This window comes from Melopsittacus undulatus, chromosome 4 (assembly GCF_012275295.1).
Source record: "Melopsittacus undulatus isolate bMelUnd1 chromosome 4, bMelUnd1.mat.Z, whole genome shotgun sequence".
NCBI classification, from domain to species: domain Eukaryota; kingdom Metazoa; phylum Chordata; class Aves; order Psittaciformes; family Psittaculidae; genus Melopsittacus; species Melopsittacus undulatus.
Window position 1 is genome coordinate 2,576,862 of NC_047530.1, and position 27,384 is coordinate 2,604,245.

The 27,384-nt window shown below is 50.0% G+C and overlaps 2 protein-coding genes across 2 annotated transcripts; both read right to left on the bottom strand.

The window, feature by feature from the left end:
* Window positions 1–2,127: 2,127 nt before the first annotated feature.
* Window positions 2,128–2,967, bottom strand: LOC117436139 (mas-related G-protein coupled receptor member B1-like). Its single transcript, XM_034062365.1, has one exon. The coding sequence runs from the start codon at window positions 2,965–2,967 to the stop codon at window positions 2,128–2,130; it is 840 nt and encodes a 279-aa protein (XP_033918256.1).
* An 8,256-nt stretch (window positions 2,968–11,223) lies between these two features.
* On the bottom strand, window positions 11,224–12,080 carry LOC117436140 (mas-related G-protein coupled receptor member H-like). Its single transcript, XM_034062372.1, is given in 2 exon segments — window positions 11,224–11,513; window positions 11,516–12,080. Coding segments are annotated over 2 exon segments (855 nt in total).
* Window positions 12,081–27,384: the final 15,304 nt, after the last annotated feature.

Below are 27,384 nucleotides of genomic sequence, written 5' to 3' on the forward strand. Positions count from 1 at the left end.
ACCTTAGGAAGGACTGAAAACATCCATAAATCAGGGGCTTCTTCCTTAGTAATTTTCTCCCAAGTCTCGAGATTAAAAGCTTCACCGTCTCCCACAATTCTTCCCCTATCTTACGCCATTGATCTTTGGAGAATAACTGTCCCGTATTTTCTAACAACCCCCTTCGTCGGCACCAAAATAAAAAGTCCACAAGTTCCTGTCGGGGTATCGAGTACCCTGTTTTCTTCGCTACGCATAGCAGTCCCTCTATCGTAGCCTTTTCTATCGCTGATACAGGGGAACCCATCCCGAACCAGACCGCAGTCTGCCTGACTCACTTGTCAGCCGTGGCCACGTAATTTGAGCTCCTTTCCTGCCTCTTTTGGACAACCTGCCGCTCTCGGGCAGCCGGGATCTCCACCTTCTCTCGTCCGCGGTCTCTCTCTCTCCTGGTATCACGTCGGGGTCACCAGAATGCCGCGGCCAGGTGGAGGGGAGAAAACACCGATACGATGTAGGTTCACAAAATGCTCCGTTTATTGATTACAAGGCTGCTCTTAATATACTGTCTTACACGCGATCACGCATTACTTGATTGGCTGCTTTGCTTTGCCCATGAGGGATACACGCTCCCCTTTACCTCTCCTGATTGGTTTCACACCTTCGCTTCAGCTTAGCATTACATCATGCTTCTGCAATTACTGGCATCCTGTTATTGCATTCCTGTTTTGCTGATCTTGACACTTCTTCTTCTTTTAACCTGGGGTCATAATTTCACTTTCTCACAGCTTGCTGTACGCCTGTTCAAGCGCCCATGCTCGACCCCAACACCTTCCTTCCTTCCTTCCTTCCTTCCTTCCTTCCTTCCTTCCTTCCTTCCTTCCTTCCTTCCTTCCTTCCTTCCTTCCTTCCTTCCTTCCTTCCTTCCTTCCTTCCTTCCTTCCTTCCTTCCTTCCTTCCTGGCTTACTTAAGAGCTTTCTCTCTTGCCTTCTTCTTTTTCTTTCTAACTATCTCTTACTCTTTTCATTCCTCTTTTACTTTTTTATCCCTCACACTCCAATCTTCGATGCTTCCCTTTGCCTTCTCCTCTACACCACAAACCCCCCCAGCACGCACCAGGGGTCCTCCTTGGCTTCCCTGTCTTTGCAGTCCCTTTCCAGAGCCCTGCTTGGCTGGGACAGGAGACACGGCCAGAACTCCCCCAGGGCTTCTCTCTCACACCTTCCCCACGCAAAGAGCTCCCCCAAAGTACCACAACACTCGGCTGCTCAGCCAAAGCACACACAGTTTATCTGGGGGGTACAGGGCCAAAAGGGTCTCTTCTGCTGACAGGCAGGATACGTCGCAAAGTGACCACACGCTAGCTCTATAATCTGCAGAGTTTATTAAACAAGCACACTAAAGACAATAAGCACACTATTGCACTGACACTAATGTGAATTAGGTAAATATCTCTCACTATACAGAGTGAACAAGTGCAACAAAGCAAATCAGAGATATATGGATCTGTAAGGAAAGTACCAAAGAAACTTTGCAATGCATCAAATCATGACTTTATAGAGACAACAGAGATTAAGAAGAAATACATCAGCAGCTACCACTGAATCATCATCCAGTGCCACACTTCCAGCTGGGAAGCCCCATTGCAGCTGATGCCAGGAGTCTCAGGTAATTGGGAAAATTCATATGCAGTGCGTCCACCCATAGGTGAGGCTTCTCCCATGGCCACAAGAGAGTCCTTCTTTTATACCCATACCAAAACAAGCGGCTTTATGCCAGATCTCTGATTGTTTACTCATGGGACCGTGCAGTTTCTCATGATCTCAGCATTGTCCACGCTGAGAGCGTTGGCCAGGCACCCCATTGTGGCCAAGTGTGAAGGTCATAGAACAGCTGCACCCCTCTCTTTCCTGCCTCTTTCTGACAAACACTCACAATGAACATAAACGTGTGTACTCTACCGAACACCCTGCTGCAAACAACATCCTTTGTTCTGTCTCTCAGGCATGAGAGGGAGTCAACTCTCAGCTAGGTTCTCATCCATTAGAGGGTCAATGCGAAGGGGGAGTAGAGCTCAGGCCTCGCCCTGCCCAGCAGGGCCTTGGGCAGTGCTCTCCATGGGGATGCCCTCAGGCACGGGGCTCTCCTCATTGCTCCTTGCTCCTCGCTTTCTCTTCAAACACTCTGCGCAGGGCGGCTTGGATGGAGCCTTGGAAGCGGCGCTGCCGCCAGCTCCCCACCAGGAAGTAAATGACTGGATTGATGCTGCTGTTCAGCAGAGCCGGAAACAGAGTGATGGAGTTGGGAAATAAATTACGTGAAAGGGACAGACCGAAGAAAACCTCAGCACTGAAAGGCATCCCAAAGGCAAAGAAGAAGATGACATTGAGCACAACAGCAACATAGAGTTTCCCCAGGCGCCGTCTCTGTAAGCCACATCGGAGCCTTATGACCATGGACGCGTTGGAAATCAACATCAATAATGACAATATCACGGAATAGGTAATGGCCACACTTTTAAATATTGTTACATGAATTTCATCGAATTCTAAGCAAAGATAAATGGACAACATGAAAGAGCCGATGCTGGCCCAGAGCACCCCACTCACGATGCCTGACAAGTGCTTTGGGCGGTGGCAGCGATACCAGATTGGGAAGATGACAGAGACAGAGCGCTCTGTGCTGATGGCTGTCAGGAGACCCAGGCTGCTAAGGACAAAGAAGTGGCACAGGAATTCAACTGCATATAAAAAATTATTGTAGAAAGAAAAAAAAGAATCCAAACCATAACAAATTATTGTTACGTTGAAATACGCAAGTGTTAACAGAAAAAACAGGAGGAGCAAACAGCAGTCAGCAACAGCCAGATTTAGGATGTACACGGTGAAAGGATTCCGCTTCATCTGGAAGCCCAGGAACCACAAGACTATCCCATTCCCCACCATTCCAAAGACACAAATCAACAAGAGGAAAGCTAGCAGAATCATCTCTGCGGGTGATATATAAAAACATTCACGTTCACCATGTTCCACATAGCTCCAATTTCCATCACGTGTGTAATTCAGAGAGAGGTCTGTTGTGTTGGTGCCCTCCATGGAGAATGAGGCTGCTCTGGGTGGCCGCCTTCTCCCTCTGCCACCACCTCCTAGGAGACACAAGCAATGGGAAGGCAATGAGGGCCATCGGCATTCCCCGCTCTCCCCATCTCTGCGCACAGCCCCATGCCAGCCCCAGGCTGCTCCAGGCAGGAGCCGTCCCCTGGCGTGGCCAGGACAGGCTCCCAGCCCTGCCTGCCTGGCCCTGCCCAGGAGCCATCTCCCACCTGCCCGTGCCCGCTCTCCTACCTCCTGCTGCTCCTGCCAACAGCGCTGCTGCAGGAGCTCCAGCACAGGGGCCTCCAGCCTCGGCAGCACAAAGCCTCTGGGGATGCTTGCGTGGCCACCGCGCTCTGCTCTGCCCTCTTCCTCGTGCCTGGGCACCACAGCTTTGCCCACACATCACGGCCCCTGCTCACCACATACCCCTCACAATCTGCCCCCATCGCTGACAGCTTCCCCTCACATGTCCCATGGCGGAGAGAGATCTTGTCACTAGGAGCTGGGCACCTCACCCCCTTCCTCTCTCTCCTCCCCCCAGCTTTTCACCACCAGGGGATGATCCTTTATGACCCCAGGACAAAGGCTGTCAGATTCCATAAAACAGCCTTTGGAACACCATTTACTACATCCATAGCTCTCAGGAAGGAGGGAATTGCTCACAGAATCTTATGCCTCTTCAGCAAGCAGATGATGGGGAAGAGATTTGGCAATGAGATGTCAAGAGAATCCCTTCAGCAGATGCAGACAATGAGGCAGAGCATGGCCTTGTGTCAACTTGCCATGAGAAATCACCATTCCTCATATAGAGAACATCACAAGGGCTTTGCCCACTGCCTCTAATCACATCCCTGATGTGCATGTGTCTCCTCTGAGATTACACTGTGTGGGGTACGTAGTGTTGCAAATGTGCTTTTATCTACAAGTGGTTCCTGTCACACAATCTCCTCCCTCAGCAGCCCAAGGAACAACATTTTCATTGCTTAGTTTTCTCCATCTTTGCTGTGTTTCCCAGCTTCTAAATACCATTTTCTGGGAGTCAAAGCCTGTGCTTGTCATCCCCAAGGCTGGAGTCTTCCAAGGGTATCCCTTGATTTCATGTGGTGAACGCATGGTAATGAGCAAGCTCCACAGTCTCTGCAGGGCTGCAGCCTGGAGCTGCAGGAGTTAAGGCTTAAAGGTAGGCTTGAAGCAGGGCTGGAGCACAGGCTGAAGGGCCACCCATGAGAGGGGATGGAGACAGGGCTTCAGGCAGGGACAAGTCCTGCAGTGTGGGTGTGCAGGCCTGCAGCAAGGGGCAGGGGATGAGTCAGTGGGTCAGAGCAAATAAGGCCTGCTGTAGCCTTCAGGGCCTGCAAGAGAATCAGAGAGCTGCACATGGCCAGTTCAGTGTTGTTCAGTCACGCCTCGGGAGACGAGGTCCCTTTATCCCCATTTCCATCACTTTTGGGCCTATAACATGTCAGCTCCTGCTTGTCCTACAATGACAGCATGTGCTTTTCTTTCTTCACCTCCACTGTGAAAGGCATTTCCCTTTATTGATTTCTTCTATGGCTTTGTAGCCTCCAATGTCCCACAGGTATTATGTTCCATGCTTTGACACATTAAAGCAAAGCCTTTAGCTCCTGGTGCTGCCTCCCGGAAGAAAGATGGAAGAAGTCTTTGAGCACCACTTTCCATGGCATTAGAGACAAGAAGCTGAGCCCTCATGCTGCTGCGTGTCTGCACCTCAGTGATCTCCCGCTGTTGATCTCTCCCACTCTCACCTTTCTGCCATGCGCCATCCCTGGGAATGGTTCATGGACATTCCTGTGTTACAATCCCACCTTTCCCACGTGAGTTCCTCAGGGAGTGAGTGATCCACAGAACACCCAAGCTGAGCAGTTCCAGGCCTGTGCACACTGTGCATCTGCCTTGGCAGTGGATAAACCTTCTTGGCTGATGGCAAGAGGGCAGCCTGCAGGCAGCTCACACTGCGTGTGCTTGCCTATGTCTGAGACTGCTGCAACAGTTCTCACGGGAGCATCCGTTTTGCTTGGCAGTAGAAAGAGCTGTCTTCTTCTTTCTGGAACCCCTGTAACAGCTCAGACACCCAGAATGGGATAACGTTCCATGGACAGTATGGGTCTGTTTGATGGTGCAAGATCCCGGGTTCCCAACACCTAAAAGGACATAAGATTCTGTGAGCGATTCCCTCCTTCCTGAGAGCTATGGATGTAGTAAATGGTGTTCCAAAGGCTGTTTTATGGAATCTGAGAGCCTTTGTCCTGGGATCATAAAGGATCATCCCCTGGTGGTGAAAAGCTGGGGGGAGGAGAGAGAGGAAGGGGGTGAGGTGCCCAGCTCCTAGTGACAAGATCTCTCTCTGCCATGGGACATGTGAGGGGAAGCTGTCAGCGATGGGGGCAGATTGTGAGGGGTGTGTGGTGAGCAGGGGCTGTGATGTGTGGGCAAAGCTGTGGTGCCCAGGCACGAGGAAGAGGGCAGAGCAGAGCGCGGTGGCCACGCAAGCATCCCCAGAGGCTTTGTGCTGCCGAGGCTGGAGGCCCCTGTGCTGGAGCTCCTGCAGCAGCGCTGTTGGCAGGAGCAGCAGGAGGTAGGAGAGCGGGCACGGGCAGGTGGGAGATGGCTCCTGGGCAGGGCCAGGCGGGCAGGGCTGGGAGCCTGTCCTGGCAACGCCAGGGGACGGCTCCTGCCTGGAGCAGCCTGGGGCTGGCTTGGGGCTGTGCGCAGAGATGGGGAGAGCGGGGAATGCCGATGGCCCTCATTGCCTTCCCATTGCTTGTGTCTCCTAGGAGGTGGTGGCAGAGGGAGAAGGCGGCCACCCAGAGCAGGCTCATTCTCCATGGAGGGCACCAACACAACAGACCTCTCTCTGAATTACACACATGATGGAAATTGGAGATATGTGGAACATGGTGAACGTAAATGTTTACATGCACCGGATCGACTTACAGTCTTGCTAGCTTTCCTTTTGGTGATTTGTGTCATTGGAATGGTGGGGAATGGGATAGTCTTGTGGTTCCTGGGTTTCCAGATGAAGCGGAATCCTTTCACAATCTACATCCTAAATCTGGCTATTGCTGACTCCTGTGTGCTCCTCCTTTTTGTTCTGTTCACATTGGCACATTTCTACTTAACAATCATTTGTTATGGTTTGAAATCTTTTTATCCTTTCTTCAATAAGTTTGTAGAGGCAGCTCCATTCCTTAGCAACATCTTTGTCCTTAGCAGCCTGGGTCTCCTGACAGCCATCAGCACGGAGCGCTCTGTCTCTGTCATCTTCCCAATTTGGTATCGCTGCCACCGCCCAAAGCACTTGTCAGGCATCGTGAGTGGGGTGCTCTGGGCCAGCATCGGCTCTTTCATGTTGTCCATTTATCTTTGCTATCTCTTTCGTCAAAGATATGGGACACTCTTTTCAAGTGTGATCACTGTCTACTCTGTGATTTTGTCAGTATTGATGTTGATTTCCAACGTGTCCATGGTCATAAGGCTCCGATGTGGGTCACAGAGACGGAGCCTGGGGAAACTCTATGTTGCTGTTGTGCTCAATGTCATCTTCTTCTTTGCCTTTGGGATGCCCTTCACCTTAAATGCTGTCCTTCCACTTTTACATAACGGTATTTCCGTTAATCAAGGAGTGGTTCTTGTTCTGGCTCTGCTGAACAGCAGCATCAATCCAGTCATTTACTTCCTGGTGGGGAGCTGGCGGCAGCGCCGCTTCCAAGGCTCCATCAAAGTCGCCCTGCGCAGAGTGTTTGAAGAGAAAGCGAGGAGCAAGGTGGAGAGACCCATGCCTGAGGGCATCCCCATGGAGAGCACTGCCCAAGGCCCTGCTGGGCAGGGGGAGGCCTGAGCTCTGCTCCCCCTTCCTATGAGCCTCCTGTCCCTGTCCCCCCAAATAAACTGTGTGTGCTTTGCCTGAGCAGCCGAGTGTTGTGATGCTTTGGGGGAGCTCCTTGCGTGGGGAAGGTGGGAGAGAGAGGCCCTGGGGGAGCTGTGGCCGTGTCTGTGGTCCCAGGCAAGCAGGGCTCTGGTAAAGGGACTGCAAAGACAGGGAAGCCAAGTAGGACCCCTGGGTTTGTTCTTGGGGGACTTGGGGTGTGGAAGAGAAATCAAAGGGAAACCTGCAAACTGGAGTGTGAGGCTGAAAGAGGGGAATGTGAGAGAAACTGAGAAAAATAGAGAAAGAGAGAAAGTAGCACAGGAAAACATGTATTTGGAGAGTGCGAGAGAGATGCATAGTAACTGAAAGAGAGAAAGAAGAAAAATTAAGGGTTAGAGAAAGAATGGAAGGAAGGAAGGAAGAGGAAACAATCAATTAAAGTAAAAAAAAAGAAAGTAAAGGGAAAGGAAAAACAAAGGAATGGCAAATGAAATGCAAGGAAGGCAAATGAAGGAAGGCAATGAAAGGCAAGGAGAAATGTGAAGGCAAAAGTAAAGGCAAAGGGAACTGCAAATGGAAAGGCAAGGAAAAGGAAGAAAGGAAGAAAAAAGGGGAAAAAGGAAGAAGAAAGGGAAAGGAAGGAAAAGAACGGGAAAGGAAGAGAAGGAAATGAAAGGCAAGGGAAGGGAAGGTAAAGTAAGGGAAGGAAAGGAAAGTGAAGGGAAAGGAAGGGAAGACAAGGCAATGCAATGGAAAGGAAGGTAAAGTAATGGAAGGGAGTGCAATGGAAAGGAAGAGAAGGGAAGACAAGGCAAGGCAATAGAAAAGAAGGGAAGGGAAAACAATGGAAAGGAAAGGAAGGGAGGGCAAGGCAAGGCAATGGAAAGGAAAGAAAGGGAAGGCAAGGCAAGGCAATGGAAAGAAAGGAAAGGGAAGGGAAATCAAGGCAAGGCAAGACAAAGCAAGGCAAGGGAAAGGAAGGGAAAGAAGAAAAGTGTAGGGAAGGGAAGGGAAATAAAGGAAAGGAAGGGAAGGCAATGGACAAGAAGGGAAGGGAATGCAGTGGAAACGAAAGGAAGGGAAGGGAAAGGATGGGAAGGAATGGAAGGCAAAACAAGGCAAGAGAAAGGAAGGAAAGGGAAGTCAAAGTAAGGAAAGACAAGGGAAGGGAAGTCAAGGCAAGGCAAGGGAAGGGAAAGCAAGGGAAGGTAAGGGAAGGCAATGGAAAGGAAAGAAGGGAAGGCAAGGCAAGGCAAGGCAATGGAAACGAAGGGAATGGAAGGCAATGGGAAGGAAGGCAAAGCAAGGTAAGGCAAGGCAATGGAAAGGAAGGGAAGGCAATTGAAAGGAAGGCAAGACAAGGCAAATTAAGGCAAGAGAAGGGAAAGAAAGGGAAGTCAAGGGAAGGAAAGACAAGGCAAGGTAAGGGAAGAGAAGGAATGCAAGACAAAAGAAAGTAAGGCGAGTCAAGGCAAGGAAAGGTAGGGAGGTCGTGGGAAGGAAATGAGAAGGAAAAACTGCCTCAAACAGGAGCTCCAGTCCCTCTGCTCACACAGACCCCGGGTTCAAGGGACTACAGGGTCACATCCAGCCCACTCCCAGCGCTGGTTGCACAGACATGTGTGGGGCTGGTGCCTCTAGATGGCAGGAGATGGGTTCTGATCACAAGGAGCATCCTTGCTCTTCTGCTCTGGTGTCCAAAGCAGCGGTGAGCAGAGCCGGCCCTGAGCTCCTGCCTGATGGAGAGGCACAAAGGCAGGCCGGGCTGGGCTGCAGAGCTGGGCAGGCAGCAAGAGCACGCTCCTTACATGGGAATGTGCCGCACTCTTCAGTGGCAGGGTTCGATCCCTCTGAGCAAAGGATGGGTTCAGCAGTGCCTCTGAGCAGCACATTCCCGGCACTCCTGCTCGTGTACTCATAGTAACTCCACTGAATGCACCTCTGTGCCCATGACCAGTAAAAGCCTGAATTATGGAAATTAACATGAGCAGATGTATGGGCCACTTTCTTCTGTACAAATCAGGTGCATCACACTTCTATTTGTGTGTACATTTGGTTCTCCAGCTCAGCATGAGGAGGAAGCCTGATGCTGCCACTCTGATCCTGGCCATGCCACGAGGTGCTCAGCAGCTCTGCACAACTGTTTCAAGGCACGCAGCCACCAGGGGAGAGCAGCAACCAGCATGTGGCAGGGATCTGTGTTCACCCACCCATTTCCCTGCTTCTTTCCCTGTGGGAAGTTATCCATTCTTTCCCCTCTGCATGAAGTCATGGAACCACAGACTGGTTTATGTTGGAAGGGAGCTTAAAGCTCATCCAGTTCCAACCCCTCACATGGGCAGGGACAACTTCCACTAGAGCAGGTTGGATGATGCTCTGAACGCCATCCAAACTTTATTTAAACATTGTCAAGGACGGGGCAGCCACAGCTTTGTTTTCTTGCCTCCTTTTCCCTTCCTTTTCCCCTTTCTTTCTGCCTTCCTTTTCTCCAGTCTCCCACCCTTCATTCATTCCTGCCTCTTTTTCTTTTTCTTTTTCTTTTTTCTTTCTTTCTTTCTTTCTTTCTTTCTTTCTTTCTTTCTTTCTTTCTTTCTTTCTTTCTTTCTTTCTTTCTTTCTTTCTTTCTTTCTTTCTTTCTTTCTTTCTTTCTTTCTTTCTTTCTTTCTTTCTTTCTTTCTTTCTTTCTTTCTTTCTTTCTTTCTTTCTTTCTTTCTTTCTTTCTTTCTTTCTTTCTTTCTTTCTTTCTTTCTTTCTTTCTTTCTTTCTTTCTTTTCCTTCCTTCCTTCCTTCCTTCCTTCCTTCCTTCCTTCCTTCCTTCCTTCCTTCCTTCCTTCCTTCCTTCCTTCCTTTCTTCCTTCCTTCCTTCCTTCCTTTTTTCCTTCCTTCCTTCCTTCCTTCTTTCCTTCTATCCTTCTTTCCTTCTTTCCTTCTTCCTCCCTCCCTTCCTCCCTTCCTCCCTCCCTCCCTGCCTCCCTTCCTCCCTTCCTCCCTTCCTGCCTTCCTCCCTTCCTCCCTTCCTCCCTTCCTTCCTTCCTCCCTTCCTTCCTTCCTTCCTTCCTTCTTTCTTCCTCAACTCCTTTCTTCATTCCTGGCTTACTTAAGGGCTTTCTCTCTTGCCTTCTTCTTTTTCTTTCTATCTATCTCTTACTCTTTTCATTCCTCTTTTACTTTTTTATCCCTCACACTCCAATCTGCGATGCTTCCCTTTGTCTTCTCCTCTACAACACAAATCCCCCCAGCACGCACCAGAGGTCCTCCTTGGCTTCCCTGTCTTTGCAGTCCCTTTCCAGAGCCCTGCTTGGCTCGGACAGGAGACACGGCCAGAACTCCCCCAGGGCTTCTCTCTCACACCTTCCCCACGCAAAGTGCTCCCCCAAAGTACCACAACACTCGGCTGCTCAGCCAAAGCACACACAGTTTATTTGAGGGAGACAGGGCCACAAGGGTCTCTTCTGCTGACAGGCAGGATACGTCGCAAAGTGACCACACGCTAGCTCTATAATCTGCAGAATTTATTAAACAAGCACACTAAAGACAATAAGCACACTAAAGACAATGACACTAATGTGAATTAGATAAATATCTCTCACTATCTAGAGTGAACAAGCACAGTAAAGCAAATCAGAGATATATGGATCTGTAAGGAAAGTACCAAAGAAACTTTGCAATGCATCAAATCATGACTGTATAGAGACAACAGAGATTAAGAAGAAATACATCACCAGCTACCACTGAATCATCATCCAGTGCCACACTTCCAGCTGGGAAGCCCCATTGCAGCTGATGCCAGGAGTCTCAGGTAACAGGGAAAATTCATATGCAGTGCGTCCACCCATAGGTGAGGCTTCTCCCATGGCCACAAGAGAGTCCTTCTTTTATACCCATACCAAAACAAGCGGCTTTATGCCAGATCTCTGATTGTTTACTCATGGGACCGTGCAGTTTCTCATGATCTCAGCATTGTCCACGCTGAGAGCGTTGGCCAGGCACCCCATTGTGGCCAAGTGTGAAGGTCATAGAACAGCTGCACCCCTCTCTTTCCTGCCTCTTTCTGACAAACACTCACAATGAACATAACCGTGTGTACTCTACCGAACACCCTGCTGCAAACAACATCCTTTGTTCTGTCTCTCAGGCATGAGAGGGAGTCAGCTCTCAGCTGGGTTCCCATCCATTACAGGGTCATTGCAAGGGGGAGCAGAGCTCAGGCCTCCCCCTGCCCAGCAGGGCCTTGGGCAGTGCTCTCCATGGGGATGCCCTCAGGCACGGGGCTCTCCTCCTTGCTCCTTGCTCCTCGCTTTCTCTTCAAACACTCTGCGCAGGGCAGCTTGGATGGAGCCTTGGAAGCGGCGCTGCCGGCAGCTCCCCACCAGGAAGTAAATGACTGGATTGATGCTGCTGTTCAGCAGAGCCAGAACCAGAGTGGTGTTTTCTGGAAATAAATTACGCGAAAGGGACAGATCGAAGAAAACCTCAGCACTGAAAGGCATCCCAAAGGCAAAGAAGAAGATGACATTGAGCACAACAGCAACATAGAGTTTCCCAGGCTCCGTCTCTGTGAGCCACATCGGAGCCTTATGACCATGGACAAGTTGGAAATCAACATCAATAATGACAATATCACGGAATAGGTAATGGCCACACTTTTAAATACTGTTACATGAATTTCATCAAATTTGAAGCAAAGATAAATGGACAACATGAAAAAGCCGATGCTGGCCCAGAGCACCCCACTCATGATGCCTGACAAGTGCTTTGGGCGCTGGCAGCGATACCAGATTGGGAAGATGACAGAGACAGAGCGCTCCGTGCTGAGGGCTGTCAGGATACCCAGGCTGCTAAGGACAAAGAAGTGGCACAGGAATTCAATTGCATCTACAAACTTTTCAAAGAAAGGATAAAAAGAATCCAAACCATATCAAATGATTGTTAAGTTGAAATATGCCAATGTGAACAGAAAAAACAAGAGGAGCAGACAGCAGTCAGCAACAGCTACATTTAGGATGTAGACAGTGAAATGGTTCTGCTTCATCTGGAAGCCCAGGAACCACAAGACGATCCCATTCCCCACCATTCCAAAGACACAGATCACCAAAAGGAAAGCTAGCAAGACCATAAGTCCACCCGATGCATGTAAACATTTACGTTCACCATGATCCACATTGCTCCAATTTCCATCACGTGTGTAATTCAGAGAGAGGTCTGTTGTGTTGGTGCCCTCCATGGAGAATGAGCCTGCTCTGGGTGGCCGCCTTCTCCCTCTGCCACCACCTCCTAGGAGACACAAGCTATGGGAAGGCAATGAGGGCCATCGGCGTTCCCCGCTCTCCCCATCTCTGTGCACAGCCCCACGCCAGCCCCAGGCTGCTCCAGGCAGGAGCCGTCCCCTGGCGTGGCCAGGACAGGCTCCCAGCCCTGCCCGCCTGGCCCTGCCCAGGAGCCATCTCCCACCTGCCCGTGCCCGCTCTCCTACCTCCTGCTGCTCCTGCCAACAACGCTGCCGCAGGAGCTCCAGCACAGGGGCCTCCAGCCTCGGCAGCACAAAGCCTCTGGGGATGCTTGCGTGGCCACCGCGCTCTGCTCTGCCCTCTTCCTCGTGCCTGGGCACCACAGCTTTGCCCACACATCACGGCCCCTGCTCACCACACACCCCTCACAATCTGCCCCCATCGCTGACAGCTTCCCCTCACATGTCCCATGGCAGAGAGAGATCTTGTCACTAGGAGCTGGGCACCTCACCCCCTTCCTCTCTCTCCTCCCCACAGCTTTTCACCACCAGGGGAGGATCCTTTATGATCCTAGGACAAAGTCTCTCAGATTCCATAAAACAGCCTTTGAAACACCATTTGCTACATCCATAGCTCTCCGGAAGGAGGGAATCGCTCACAGAATCTTATGTCCTTTTAGGTGTTGGGAACCCGGGATCTTGCACCATCAAACAGACCCATCCTGTCCATGGAACGTTATCCCATTCTGGGTTTCTGAGCTGTTACAGGGGTTCCAGAAAGAAGAAGACAGCTCTTTCTACTGCCAAGCAAAATGGATGCTCCCGTGAGAACTGTTGCAGCAGTCTCAGACATAGGCAAGCACACGCAGTGTGAGCTGCCTGCAGGCTGCCCTCTTGCCATCAGCCAAGAAGGATTGTCCACGGCCAAGGCAGATGCACAGTGTGCACAGGCCTGGAACTGCTCAGCTTGGGTGTTCTGTGGATCACTCACTCCCTGAGGAACTCACGTGGGAAAGGTGGGATTGTAACACAGGAATGTACATGAACCATTCCCAGGGATGGCGCGTGGCAGAAAGGTGAGAGTGGGAGAGATCAACAGCGGGAGATCACTGAGGTGCAGACACGCAGCAGCATGAGGGCTCAGCTTCTTGTCTCTAATGCCATGGAAAGTGGTGCTCAAAGACTTCTTCCATCTTTCTTCCGGGAGGCAGCACCAGGAGCTAAAGGCTTTGCTTTAATGTGTCAAAGCATGGAACATAATACCTGTGGGACATTGGAGGCTACAAAGCCATAGAAGAAATCAATAAAGGGAAATGCCTTTCACAGTGGAGGTGAAGAAAGAAAAGCACATGCTGTCATTGTAGGACAAGCAGGAGCTGACATGTCATAGGCCCAAAAGTGATGGAAATGGGGATAAAGGGACCTCGTCTCCCGAGGCGTGACTGAACAACACTGAACTGTCCATGTGCAGCTCTCTGATTCTCTTGCAGGCCCTGAAGGCTACAGCAGGCCTTATTTGCTCTGACCCACTGACTCATCCCCTGCCCCTTGCTGCAGGCCTGCACACCCACACTGCAGGACTTGTCCCTGCCTGAAGCCCTGTCTCCATCCCCTCTCATGGGTGGCCCTTCAGCCTGTGCTCCAGCCCTGCTTCAAGCCTACCTTTAAGCCTTAACTCCTGCAGCTCCAGGCTGCAGCCCTGCAGAGACTGTGGAGCTTGCTCATTACCGTGTGTTCACCACATGAAATCAAGGGATACCCTTGGAAGACTCCAGCCTTGGGGGTGACAAGCACAGGCTGTGACTCCCAGAAAATGGTATTTAGAAGCTGGGAAACACAGCAAAGATGGAGAAAACTAAGCAATGAAAATGTTGTTCCGTGTGCTGCTGAGGGAGGAGATTGTGTGGCAGGAACCACTTGTAGATAAAAGCTCATTTGCAACACTACATACCCCACACAGTGTAATCTCAGAGGAGACACATGCACATCAGGGATGTGATTAGAGGCAGTGGGCAAAGCCCTTGTGATGTCCTCTATATGAGGAATGGTGATTTCTCATGGCAAGTTGACACAAGGCCATGCTCTGCCTTATTGTCTGCTTCTGCTGTAGGGATTCTCTTGACATCTCATTGCCAAATCTCTTCCCCATCATCTGCTTGCTGAAGAGGCATAAGATTCTGTGAGCAATTCCCTCCTTCCTGAGAGCTATGGATGTAGTAAATGGTGTTCCAAAGGCTGTTTTATGGAATCTTAGAGACTTTGTCCTGGGATCATAAAGGATCCTCCCCTGGTGGTGAAAAGCTGGGGGGAGGAGAGAGAGGAAGGGGGTGAGGTGCCCAGCTCCTAGTGACAAGATCTCTCTCCGCCATGGGACATGTGAGGGGAAGCTGTCAGCGATGGGGGCAGATTGTGAGGGGTGTGTGGTGAGCAGGGGCCGTGATGTGTGGGCAAAGCTGTGGTGCCCAGGCACGAGGAACAGGGCAGAGCAGAGCGCGGTGGCCACGCAAGCATCCCCAGAGGCTTTGTGCTGCCGAGGCTGGAGGCCCCTGTGCTGGAGCTCCTGCAGCAGCGCTGTTGGCAGGAGCAGCAGGAGGTAGGAGAGCGGGCACGGGCAGGTGGGAGATGGCTCCTGGGCAGGGCCAGGCGGGCAGGGCTGGGAGCCTGTCCTGGTCACGCCAGGGGACGGCTCCTGCCTGGAGCAGCCTGGGGCTGGCGTGGGGCTGTGCGCAGAGATGGGGAGAGCGGGGAACGCCGATGGCCCTCATTGCCTTCCCATTGCTTGTGTCTCCTAGGAGGTGGTGGCAGAGGGAGAAGGCGGCCACCCAGACCAGCCTCATTCTCCATGGAGGGCACCAACACAACAGACCTCTCTCTGAATTACACACGTGATGGAAATTGGAGCTATGGGGAAGATAGTGAACTTCCATGTGTCCATACATCGGCCACAGAGATGATCTTGACACCTTTTCTCACAGGGATCTGTATCTTTGGAATGGTCGGGAATGGAATAGTCTTGTGGTTCCTGGGCTTCCAGATGAAGCGGAATCCTTTCACTGTCTACATCTTAAATCTGGCTGTTGCTGACTCCTGTGTGCTCCTCTTGTTTTTTCTGTTCTCATTGGCATTTTTCTATTTAACTGTAATTTGTTATGATTTGGAATCTTTTTATCCTTTCTTCATTAATTTTGTAAATGCAGTTGAATTCCTGTGCTACTTCTTTGTCTTTAGCAGCCTGGGTATCCTGACAGCCCTCAGCACGGAGCGCTCTGTCTCTGTCATCTTCCCAATCTGGTGTCGCTGCCACCGCCCAAAGCACTTGTCAGGCATTGTGAGTGGGGTGCTCTAGGCCAGCATCGGCTCTTTCATTTTGGCCTTTTATCTTTGCTTCGAATTTGATGTAATTCATGTAACACTATTTAAAGGTGTGGCCATTACCTATTCCTTGATATTGTCATTATTGATGTTGATTTCCAACGCGTCCATGGTCATGAGGCTCCGATGTGGCTCACAAAGATGGCGCCTGGGGAAACTCTATGTTGCTGTTGTGCTCAATGTCATCTTCTTCTTTGCCTTTGGGATGCCTTTCAGTGTTAAGGTTTTCCTCGATCTGTCCCTTTCAAGTATTTTATTTCCAGAAAAAACCACTCTGGTTCTGGCTCTGCTGAACAGCAGCACCAATCCAGTCATTTACTTCCTGGTGGGGAGCTGGCGGCAGTGCCGCTTCCAAGGCTCCATCCAAGCCGCCCTGCGCAGAGTGTTTGAAGAGAAAGTGAGGAACAAGGAGGAGAGCCCCGTGCCTGAGGGCATCCCCATGGAGAGCACTGCCCAAGGCCCTGCTGGGCAGGGGGAGGCCTGAACTCTGCTCCCCCTTCTTATGAGGTTCCTGTCCCTGTCCCCCCCAAAGAAACTGTGTGTGCTTTGTCTGAGCAGCCGAGTGTTGTGGTGCTTTGTGGGAGCTCCTTGTGTGGGGAAGTGTCATGGGTTCAGCAGTAGCTCATGCTCTGCCAGGGAGGAGGGAGAGATAGGGCGCCTGGTCTGGGCTAGTTGGGGAGGTATTCCATACCATAGCAGGTCCTGCTCGGGGAGGGAACTGGAAGCTGGCCAGGAGGGGAGGGGGGAAGCTCTCTCTCTCTGCCGGGCTGGCCTCGTGGCGGCGGGTGGTATCGTATTCTCTCCCCCTGTTTGTCTCCTCTAACATTGATTTGTTATTGGTACCGGTAGTTGTTTCCGTTATACCTTGATTGTTGGACTGATTTTACCTCGATCCGTGGGAGTTGTATTCCTCCGGCTCTCCTTCCCATCCCTCCGGGAGCGAGAAGGTGAGGGGGGGAGGGGAAACAAAGGGGGAACTGTGCAGATTTAGTTTAAACCACGACAGGAAGGTGGGAGAGAGAGGCCCTGGGGGAGCTGTGGCCGTGTCTCTGGTCCCAGGCAGGCAGGGCTCTGGCAAAGGGACTGCAAAGACAGGGAAGCCGAGGAGGACCCCTGGGTTCATTCCTGAGGGACTTGGGGTGAGGAAGAGAAATCAAAGGGAAACCTGCAAACTGGAGAGTGAGGCTGAAAGAGGGGAATGCGAGAGAAACTGAGAAAAAGAGAGAAAGAGAGAAGGCGGCACAGAAAAACACATAAATTTGGAGAGTGCGAGAGAGAAGAAGAGGAACAGAAAAGGAGAAGGAAGAAAAATTGAGGGTTAGAGAAATAATAGAAGGAAGGAAGGAAGGAACAGGAAACAATCAACGAAAGGCAAAAATAAAGGAAAGGAAAGGGAAAGGAAAAGGAAAGGAAAGGGCAGTGAAATGCAAGGAAGGCAAAGGAAGGAAGGCAATGAAAGGCAAGGAGAAATGTAAAGGTAAAGGCAAAGAGAACAGCGAAGGTAATGGCAAGGAAAAGGAAGAAGACAAAAACGAAAAAAAAGGAGAGGAAAGGGAAAGGAGGGAAAAGAAAGGGAAAGGAAGAGAAGGAAATGAAAGGCAAGGGAAGAGAAGGTAAAGCAAGGGAAGGAAAAGAAATGGAAGGGAATGGAAGGGAAGGGAAGAGAAGGGAAAGGAAGGCAAGGCAATGGAATGGAAAGGAAGGCAAGGCAATGGAATGGAAAGGAAGGGAAGACAATGGAAAGGAAAGGAAGGGAAGGCAATGGAAGAAAGGGAAGGGAAATCAAGGGAAGGCAAGACAAGGCAAGGCAAGGGAAAGGAAAGACAAAGAAGAAAAGGGTAGGGAAGGGAAGGCAAAACAAGGAAAGAGATAGGAAGGAAAGGGAAGTCAAGGGAAGGAAAGACAAGGCAAAATAAGGAAAAGGAAGGGAAGGGAGGGCAATGGAAAGGAAGAGAACGGAAGGCAAGGCAAGGCAATGGAAAGGAAAAGAAAGGCAGGCAATAGAAAAAACGAAGGGAAGGGAAATCAAGGCAAGGCAATGGAAAGGAAGGGAAGGGAAAGGAAGGGAAGGGAAATCAAGGCAAGGCAAGGGAAAGGAAGGGAAAGGAAGGAAAGGGTAGGGAGGGGAAAGGAAAAAAAGTGAAGGAAATGGAACTTAAAGGAAGGGAAGGCAAGGCAAGGCAAGGGAAGGCAAGACAAGAGAAGGGAAGATAATGAAAAGGGAAGGTAAGGATAGGAAGGGAAGACAAGGCAAGGAAAGTGAAGGTTAGGGAAGTCAAGGAAAGGGAAGGGAAGTCAAGGGAAGGAAAGACAAGGCTAGGCAAGTCTGGGCAAGGCAAGGCAAGAAAAGGAAAGGAAGGAAAGGGGAAATGAATGAAAAGAAAAAGGGGAAAGTTGAAATTAAGAAAAAGGGGAGGGAATAAGGGAACTAAGAAACAATGAAAGAGTGAATGTGAGAGAGAGATTCATTGAAAGCAAATGAGAAGGAGAAACTGTCCCGAACAGGAGCCCCAGTCCCTCTGCTCACACAGACCCCGGGTTGAGGGGACTACGGGGTCACATCCAGCCCATGCCCGGAGCTGTTTGCACAGACATGTGCGGGGCTGGTGCCTCTAGATGGCAGGAGATAGGTTCTGATCACACGGAGCATCCTTGCTCTTCTGCTCTGGTGTCCAAAGCAGCGGTGAGCAGAGCCGGCCCTGAGCTCCTGCCTGATGGAGAGGCACAAAGGCAGGCTGGGCTGGGCTGCAGAGCTGGGCAGGCAGCAAGAGCACGCTCCTTACATGGGAATGTGCCGCACTCTTCAGTGGCAGGGTTCGATCCCTCTGAGCAAAGGATGGGTTCAGCAGTGCCCCTGAGCAGCACGTTCCCAGCACTCCTGCTCGTGTACTCATAGTAACTCCACTGAATGCACCTCTGTGCCCATGACCAGTAAAAGCCTGAATTATGGAAGTTAACATGAGCAGATGTATGGGCCACTTTCTTCTGTACAAATCAGGAGCATCACACTTCTATTTGTGTGTACATTTGGTTCTCCAGCTCAGCATGAGGAGGAAGCCATGCCACGAGGTGCTGAGCAGCTCTGCACAACTGTTTCAGGGCACGCAGCCGCCAGGGGAGAGCAGCAACCAGCATGTGGCAGGGATCTGTGTTCACCCACCCATTTCCCTGCTTCTTCCCCTGTGGGAAGTTATCCATTCTTTCCCCTCTGCATGAAGTCATGGAACCACAGACTGGTTTATGTTGGCAGGGAGCTTAAAGCTCATCCAGTTCCAACCCCTGACATGGGCAGGGACACCTTCCACTAGAGCAGGTTGGATGATGCTCTGAACGCCATCCAAACTTTATTTAAACATTGTCAAGGACGGGGCAGCCACAGCTTTGTTTTCTTGTCTCCTTTTCCCTTCCTTTTCCCCTTTCCTTCTGCCTTCCTTTTCTCCAGTCTCCCACCCTCGCTTCCGTTCTCTCTCCCTCCCTTCTTTCTCCCTCCCTTCTTTCTCCCTCCCTTCCTTTCTCCCTGCCTCCCTCCCTTCATTCCTGCCTCCCTCTCTTTCTTTCTTTCTTTCTTTCTTTCTTTCTTTCTTTCTTTCTTTCTTTCTTTCTTTCTTTCTTTCTTTCTTTCTTTCTTTCTTTCTTTCTTTCTTTCTTTCTTTCTTTCTTTCTTTCTTTCTTTCTTTCTTTCTTTCTTTCTTTCTTCTTTCTTTCTTTCTTGACCTCAAAAACTTGCCAACAGTCCACAGTTCTCATAACTCAGTGAATTACAGCTTCTTCTTATCTTGCTTGCTTAGGCTTCCTCGGGCCTCCCATGGCCTTGCTGTATCCCTCGGAGTTATTCAGAGTTCATGTACCAAATATTCATTTTCCTGTGAGAACACTGTCTCCACATCTCCCCCTTTTTAGTTTTACTAGAAGTTTTTTACAATTTGGTTTGTCTGCTCTGTCACTGCTTGACTTGTGTAACATTACAACCCACTACTCTAGGCAGCATTATTTCAGTCAGATTAGTCTGATTTGAAGTCACTTGATGTCACCTTTATAACATGTGGCATACCAGTGAATCCTACACACCATGTAACAGGATGGAATAATGAGGATTTAACACATGTGCTCAGTATACTTGTCCATTACCGATGGTCACACATAATAGAACAGATATTACAAAGGTTTTACACAGATTTCTATCATTGCTGTTTCTTTATGTTGTTCTGCGGCTTTATACTTTTCGCTGGCAGTCAGTATGGTCCTGTTGATAGCTGTACACAGCTGGGCCTACCCTTTTTCTCCTGTATGGCTCTCTGATAACAGTGGAGGCCATCCCTCACATCAAGGTCTGGCATGGCATGTGTCTCCACCGCTCTACACCTGCTGGGTTGCAGCCAGCAGTGGAGCTAAAGGTTCTTCCTTGGTGGCAAGCACAGAGGCCAACCCAGTCTTGCCCTTGACTGTGGTAGCAGGCATTGGGTCAATCTCTGTCCTTGCACCTTGTTGTCAATGCAGAGTTTCACCTGCTTAACCCAGTAACAAGTCACTACTATAGCAAAGCACACACAGATTTACATTAGCAGAGTAACTATCACAGAGTGCATCAGCATGTTGAAGATGCTGATGACAGCGAGGGACTAACCAAAGAAATTTCTTACAGTGGAGTTTTCCCACCCTCTTAATTTGTTCAATTACCTGCTTTATAACACTACCATCATATTAGAATTTTTCTAGCTTTTGCCTTAGCATTTTCTAGCAGCTGCTGCAAATTTGCATATTCTAATATTTCTTTTACAAGTGACAAATCCATACAATACAAGGTATAGTTTCTTGTTAGCAACTGGCTAGTAAATACAGGTGGTTTTATATGCAAAATCACAACCTCTAATAATAGCTACTTTACAAGCATGCATATTCAAGCTGTTAATTTTCAGTTGCCCTCAAGTGATTTTTTTTTTTTTTTGTATTACACATGCATATTGTCTGGAAAACAAGCTTTAAGCAATATACATCAAAACTACAGTCATTAATAACAGCTAGAATGAGTTATCATTACTCTTTTTTTTTTTTTTTTTTCAAAGTTGCTCACCTTGCTTTGCACAGCTAAAACCACCGGCTATCGGCAGCAGCCTTCTCAGCAGCAGAAACAAATACCTGCCGCATTTCTGCATTAACCCTTTCTGTCCCAAAGTGTTAAACTGCTACCCATTAAAAACTTTTATATGAACCTGACAACAAAAAATACACAGAAAACTGTCTGCCCTCATCACACACACACACATATGGGATCCCACAAGCACATTCCACACAACTACAATATTTGAAACACAAAATCCAGACAATCATTGCTCCCACTGCACAGTCCCACATACAGGATGTGGCACAAGGACCCTGTAAAGACTACCAGGAAACCAGCTCCAAGAAGCATCATCGCAGTGCAAGGTGGCAGGCTCAACCTTAGCGGGCATCCACGCAGAGGCTCTGCCTCCCTCACATCGCATGAGGCTTGGGCTTTTATACTGACCAAAATGCACACTCGTTCCAACACAGGTGGCCAGCCTATATCGGAAGAAGTTGCCAGCAATACCTCTAAAGGTTTCCAAGGGTCGATAGAAACATGGACATACTTATATTTACCAACTTCTAGTACATGAGTATCACAGAGAGACTGTATCAAAGGAGTTGTATACGGGGTCCCAACTCCACAATCTGACACATTCTGCCCGTTACCCCTGATAAGAGCATACAAGAGACCTTCCCATCTCGGGTGGGAAGCACACACACCATGGGAAACCGTGCAATACATCCACATCCCCCACCCATCTCACTTCTCCCTTTACAGCTACCCATTTATCATGAGGATATGGGGGATATAAATCAGGCTTCTTTTCTGGATGAATAGGCTCCAGGTCAAGAGCACCATCCAGGTCAGCACTGGCATTATCAGGCGTCAGAATCTCAGGATCAGCAACAGCAAATTGATGAATGTGCACAGGCTCCTTCTCGGGGTCAATAGGGTCTGAATCAAAAGGATCATCTTCATCCCCGACATCAATCTTCGCAGAAATAGCGGCAACCGGCGGAGATTCGGGGGGGGGGGGGGGGGGCACTGGTTTCCATGATCTCATTTTTTTTTGACTTTAACATCTCTAAAACAGTTCTCCAACTTACTAACAAACTTTTCACAGCTTCATTGCCTTTCGTGGCTGCATTCCACAGCTTAACTCCTGCCCCATTCCACAAGGATATCTCAAATCCGGTAGACTCATAAATCTCTGGGTAACGTGTCTTCGACCATTTCAACATTAACTTTAGGTCTGTCTCTTTAAGGGTTGCTCCCTTCACCTTAGGAAGGACTGAAAACATCCATAAATCAGGGGCTTCTTCCTTAGTAATTTTCTCCCAAGTCTCGAGATTAAAAGCTTCACCGACTCCCACAATTCTTCCCCTATCTTACGCCATTGATCTTTGGAGAATAACTGTCCCGTATTTTCTAACAACCCCCTTCGTCGGCACCAAAATAAAAAGTCCACAAGTTCCTGTCGGGGTATCGAGTACCCTGTTTTCTTCGCTACGCATAGCAGTCCCTCTATCGTAGCCTTTTCTATCGCTGATACAGCGGAACCCATCCCGAACCAGACCGCAGTCTGCCTGACTCACTGGTCAGCCGTGGCCACGTAATTTGAGCTCCTTTCCTGCCTCTTTTGGACAACCTGCCGCTCTCGGGCAGCCGGGATCTCCACCTTCTCTCGTCTGCGGTCTCTCTCTCTCCTGGTATCACGTCGGGGTCACCAGAATGCCGCGGCCAGGTGGAGGGGAGAAAACACCGATACGATGTAGGTTCACAAAATGCTCCATTTATTGATTACAAGGCTGCTCTTAATATACTGTCTTACACGCGATCACGCATTACTTGATTGGCTGCTTTGCTTTGCCCACGAGGGATACACGCTCCCCTTTACCTCTCCTGATTGGTTTCACACCTTCGCTTCAGCTTAGCATTACATCATGCTTCTGCAATTACTGGCATCCTGTTACTGCATTCCTGTTTTGCTGATCTTGACACTTCTTCATCTTTTAACCTGGGGTCATAATTTCACTTTCTCACAGCTTGCTGTAGGCCTGTTCAAGCGCCCATGCTCGACCCCAACACCTTCCTTCCTTCCTTCCTTCCTTCCTTCCTTCCTTCCTTCCTTCCTTCCTTCCTTCCTTCCTTCCTTCCTGGCTTACTTAAGGGCTTTCTCTCTTGCCTTCTTCTTTTTCTTTCTCTCTATCTCTTACTCTTTTCATTCCTCTTTTACTTTTTTATCCCTCACACTCCAATCTGCGATGCTTCCCTTTGTCTTCTCCTCTACAACACAAATCCCCCCAGCACGCACCAGAGGTCCTCCTTGGCTTCCCTGTCTTTGCAGTCCCTTTCCAGAGCCCTGCTTGGCTCGGACAGGAGACACGGCCAGAACTCCCCCAGGGCTTCTCTCTCACACCTTCCCCACGCAAAGTGCTCCCCCAAAGTACCACAACACTCGGCTGCTCAGCCAAAGCACACACAGTTTATTTGAGGGGGACAGGGCCAGAAGGGTCTCTTCTGCTGACAGGCAGGATACGTCGCAAAGTGACCACACGCTAGCTCTATAATCTGCAGAGTTTATTAAACAAGCACACTAAAGACAATAAGCACACTAAAGACAATGACACTAATGTGAATTAGATAAATATCTCTCACTATCTAGAGTGAACAAGCACAGTAAAGCAAATCAGAGATATATGGATCTGTAAGGAAAGTACCAAAGAAACTTTGCAATGCATCAAATCATGACTGTATAGAGACAACAGAGATTAAGAAGAAATACATCACCAGCTACCACTGAATCATCATCCAGTGCCACACTTCCAGCTGGGAAGCCCCATTGCAGCTGATGCCAGGAGTCTCAGGTAACAGGGAAAATTCATATGCAGTGCGTCCACCCATAGGTGAGGCTTCTCCCATGGCCACCAGAGAGTCCTTCTTTTATACCCATACCAAAACAAGCGGCTTTATGCCAGATCTCTGATTGTTTACTCATGGGACTGTGCAGTTTCTCATGATCTCAGCATTGTCCACGCTGAGAGCGTTGTTCAGGCACCCCAGTGTGGCCCAGTGTGAAGGCCATAGAACAGCTGCACCCCTCTGTTTCCTGCCTCTTTCTGACAAACATTCACGATGAACATAAACGTGTGTACTCTACCGAACACCCTGCTGCAAATAACATCCTTTGTTCTGTCTCTCAGGCATGAGAGGGAGTCAACTCTCAGCTGGGTTCCCATCCATTACAGGGTCATTGCAAGGGGGAGCAGAGCTCAGGCCTCCCCCTGCCCAGCAGAGCCTTGGGCAGTGCTCTCCATGGGGATGCCCTCAGGCACGGGGCTCTCCTCCTTGCTCCTCGCTTTCTCTTCAAACACTCTGCGCAGGGCGGCTTGGATGGAGCCTTGGAAACGGCGCTGCCGCCAGCTCCCCACCAGGAAGTAAATGACTGGATTGATGCTGCTGTTCAGCAGAGCCAGAACAAGAACCATTTCTTCATTAAAGAAAATATCGTTATGTAAAAGTAGAAGGATAGCATTTATGCTGAAAGGCATCCCAAAGGCAAAGAAGAAGATGACATTGAGCACAACAGCAACATAGAGTTTCCCCAGGCGCCGTCTCTGTGAGCCACATCGGAGCCTTATGACCATGGACGCGTTGGAAATCAACATCAAGAATGACAAAATCACAGAGTAGACAGTGATCAGACTTCCAAAGAGTGTCCCATATCTTTGACGAAAGACATAGCAAATATAAATGGACACCATGAAAGACCCGACGCTGGCCCAGAGCACCCCACTCACGATGCCTGACAAGTGCTTTGGGCGGTGGCAGCGATACCAGATTGGGAAGATGACAGAGACAGAACGCTCCGTGCTGATGGCTGTCAGGAGACCCAGGCTGCTAAGGACAAAGAAGTGGCACAGGAATGGAACTGTATGTATGTACTTCCTGAAGAAAGGCAGGAAAGAATACAAACCAAAACAAATTATTGATGTGTTGAGAAACCCCAATATGAACAGAAAATACACGAGGAGCATAGAGCAGTCAGCAACAGCCAGATTTAGGATGTAGACAGTGAAAGGATTCCGCTTCATCTGGAAGCACAGGAAACACAAAACTATCCCATTCCCCACCATTCCAAAGACACAGATCACCATACAGGCAAGGAAAAAGACCACATATCCATCAAATGAATCCCCACAACTATTTTCAGCATCCCACTCGTAGCTCCAATTTCCATCATATGTGTAATTCAGAGAGAGGTCTGTTGTGTTGGTGCCCTCCATGGAGAATGAGCCTGCTCTGGGTGGCCGCCTTCTCCCTCTGCCACCACCTCCTAGGAGACACAAGCAATGGGAAGGCAAAGAGGGCCATCGGCGTTCCCCGCTCTCCCCATCTCTGCGCACAGCCCCACGCCAGCCCCAGGCTGCTCCAGGCAGGAGCTGTCCCCTGGCGTGGCCAGGACAGGCTCCCAGCCCTGCCTGCCTGGCCCTGCCCAGGAGCCATCTCCCACCTGCCCGTGCCCGCTCTCCTACCTCCTGCTGCTCCTGCCAACAGCGCTGCTGCAGGAGCTCCAGCACAGGGGCCTCCAGCCTCGGCAGCACAAAGCCTCTGGGGATGCTTGCGTGGCCACCGCGCTCTGCTCTGCCCTCTTCCTCGTGCCTGGGCACCACAGCTTTGCCCACACATCACGGCCCCTGCTCACCACACACCCCTCACAATCTGCCCCCATCGCTGACAGCTTCCCCTCACATGTCCCATGGCAGAGAGAGATCTTGTCACTAGGAGCTGGGCACCTCACCCCCTTCCTCTCTCTCCTCCCCACAGCTTTTCACCACCAGGGGAGGATCCTTTATGATCCCAGGACAAAGGCTCTCAGATTCCATAAAACAGCCTTTGGAACACCATTTACTACATCCATAGCTCTCAGGAAGGAGGGAATCGCTCACAGAATCTTATGCCCTTTTAGGTGTTGGGAACCCGGGATCTTGCGCCATCAAGCAGACACATCCTGTCCATGGAACGTTATCCCATTCTGGGTGTCTGAGCTGTTACAGGGGTTCCAGAAAGAAGAAGACAGCTCTTTCTACTGCCAAGCAAAACGGATGCTCACGTGAGAACTGCTGCAGCAGTCTCAGACATAGGCAAGCACACGCAGTGTGAGCTGCCTGCAGGCTGCCCTCTTGCCATCAGCCAAGAAGGTTTATCCGTGGCCAAGGCAGATGCACAGTGTGCACAGGCCTGGAACTGCTCAGCTTGGGTGTTCTGTGGATCACTCACTCCCTGAGGAACTCACGTGGGAAAGATGGGATTGTAACACAGGAATGTACATGAACCATTCCAGGGATGGCGCATGGCAGAAAGGTGAGAGTGGGAGAGATCAACAGCGGGAGATCACTGAGGTGCAGACACGCAGCAGCATCAGGGCTCAGCTTCTTGTCTCTAATGCCATGGAAACTGGTGCTCAAAGACTTCTTCCATCTTTCTTCCGGGAGGCAGCACCAGGAGCTAAAGGCTTTGCTTTAATGTGTCAAAGCATGGAACATAATACCTGTGGGACATTGGAGGCTACAAAGCCATAGAAGAAATCAATAAAGGGAAATGCCTTTCACAGTGGAGGTGAAGAAAGAAAAGCACATGCTGTCATTGTAGGACAAGCAGGAGCTGACATGTCATAGGCCCAAAAGTGATGGAAATGGGGATAAAGGGACCTCGTCTCCCGAGGCGTGACTGAACAACACTGAACTGTCCGTGTGCAGCTCTCTGATTCTCTTGCAGGCCCTGAAGGCTACAGCAGGCCTTATTTGCTCTGACCCACTGACTCATCCCCTGCCCCTTGCTGCAGGCCTGCACACCCACACTGCAGGACTTGTCCCTGCCTGAAGCCCTGTCTCCATCCCCTCTCATGGGTGGCCCTTCAGCCTGTGCTCCAGCCCTGCTTCAAGCCTACCTTTAAGCCTTAACTCCTGCAGCTCCAGGCTGCAGCCCTGCAGAGACTGTGGAGCTTGCTCATTACCGTGTGTTCACCACATGAAATCAAGGGGTACCCTTGGAAGACTCCAGCCTTGGGGGTGACAAGCACAGGCTGTGACTCCCAGAAAATGGTATTTAGAAGCTGGGAAACACAGCAAAGATGGAGAAAACTAAACAATGAAAATGTTGTTCCTTGGGCTGCTGAGGGCGGAGATTGTGTGTCAGGAACCACTTGTAGATAAAAGCACATTTGCAACACTACGTACCCCACACAGTGTAATCTCAGAGGAGACACATGCACATCAGGGATGTGATTAGAGGCAGTGGGCAAAGCCCTTGTGATGTTCTCTATATGAGGAATGGTGATTTCTCATGGCAAGTTGACACAAGGCCATGCTCTGCCTCATTGTCTGCTTCTGCTGAAGGGATTCTCTTGACATCTCATTGCCAAATCTCTTCCCCATCATCCGCTTGCTGAAGGGGCATAAGATTGTGTGAGTGATTCCCTCCTTCCTGAGAGCTATGGATGTAGCAAATGGTGTTTCAAAGGCTGTTTTATGGAATCTGAGAGCCTTTGTCCTGGGATCATAAAGGATCCTCCCCTGGTGGTGAAAAGCTGGGGGGAGGAGAGAGAGGAAGGGGGTGAGGTGCCCAGCTCCTAGTGACAAGATCTCTCTCTGCCATGGGACATGTGAGGGGAAGCTGTCAGCGATGGGGGCAGATTGTGAGGGGTGCGTGGTGAGCAGGGGCCGTGACGTGTGGGCAAAGCTGTGGTGCCCAGGCACGAGGAAGAGGGCAGAG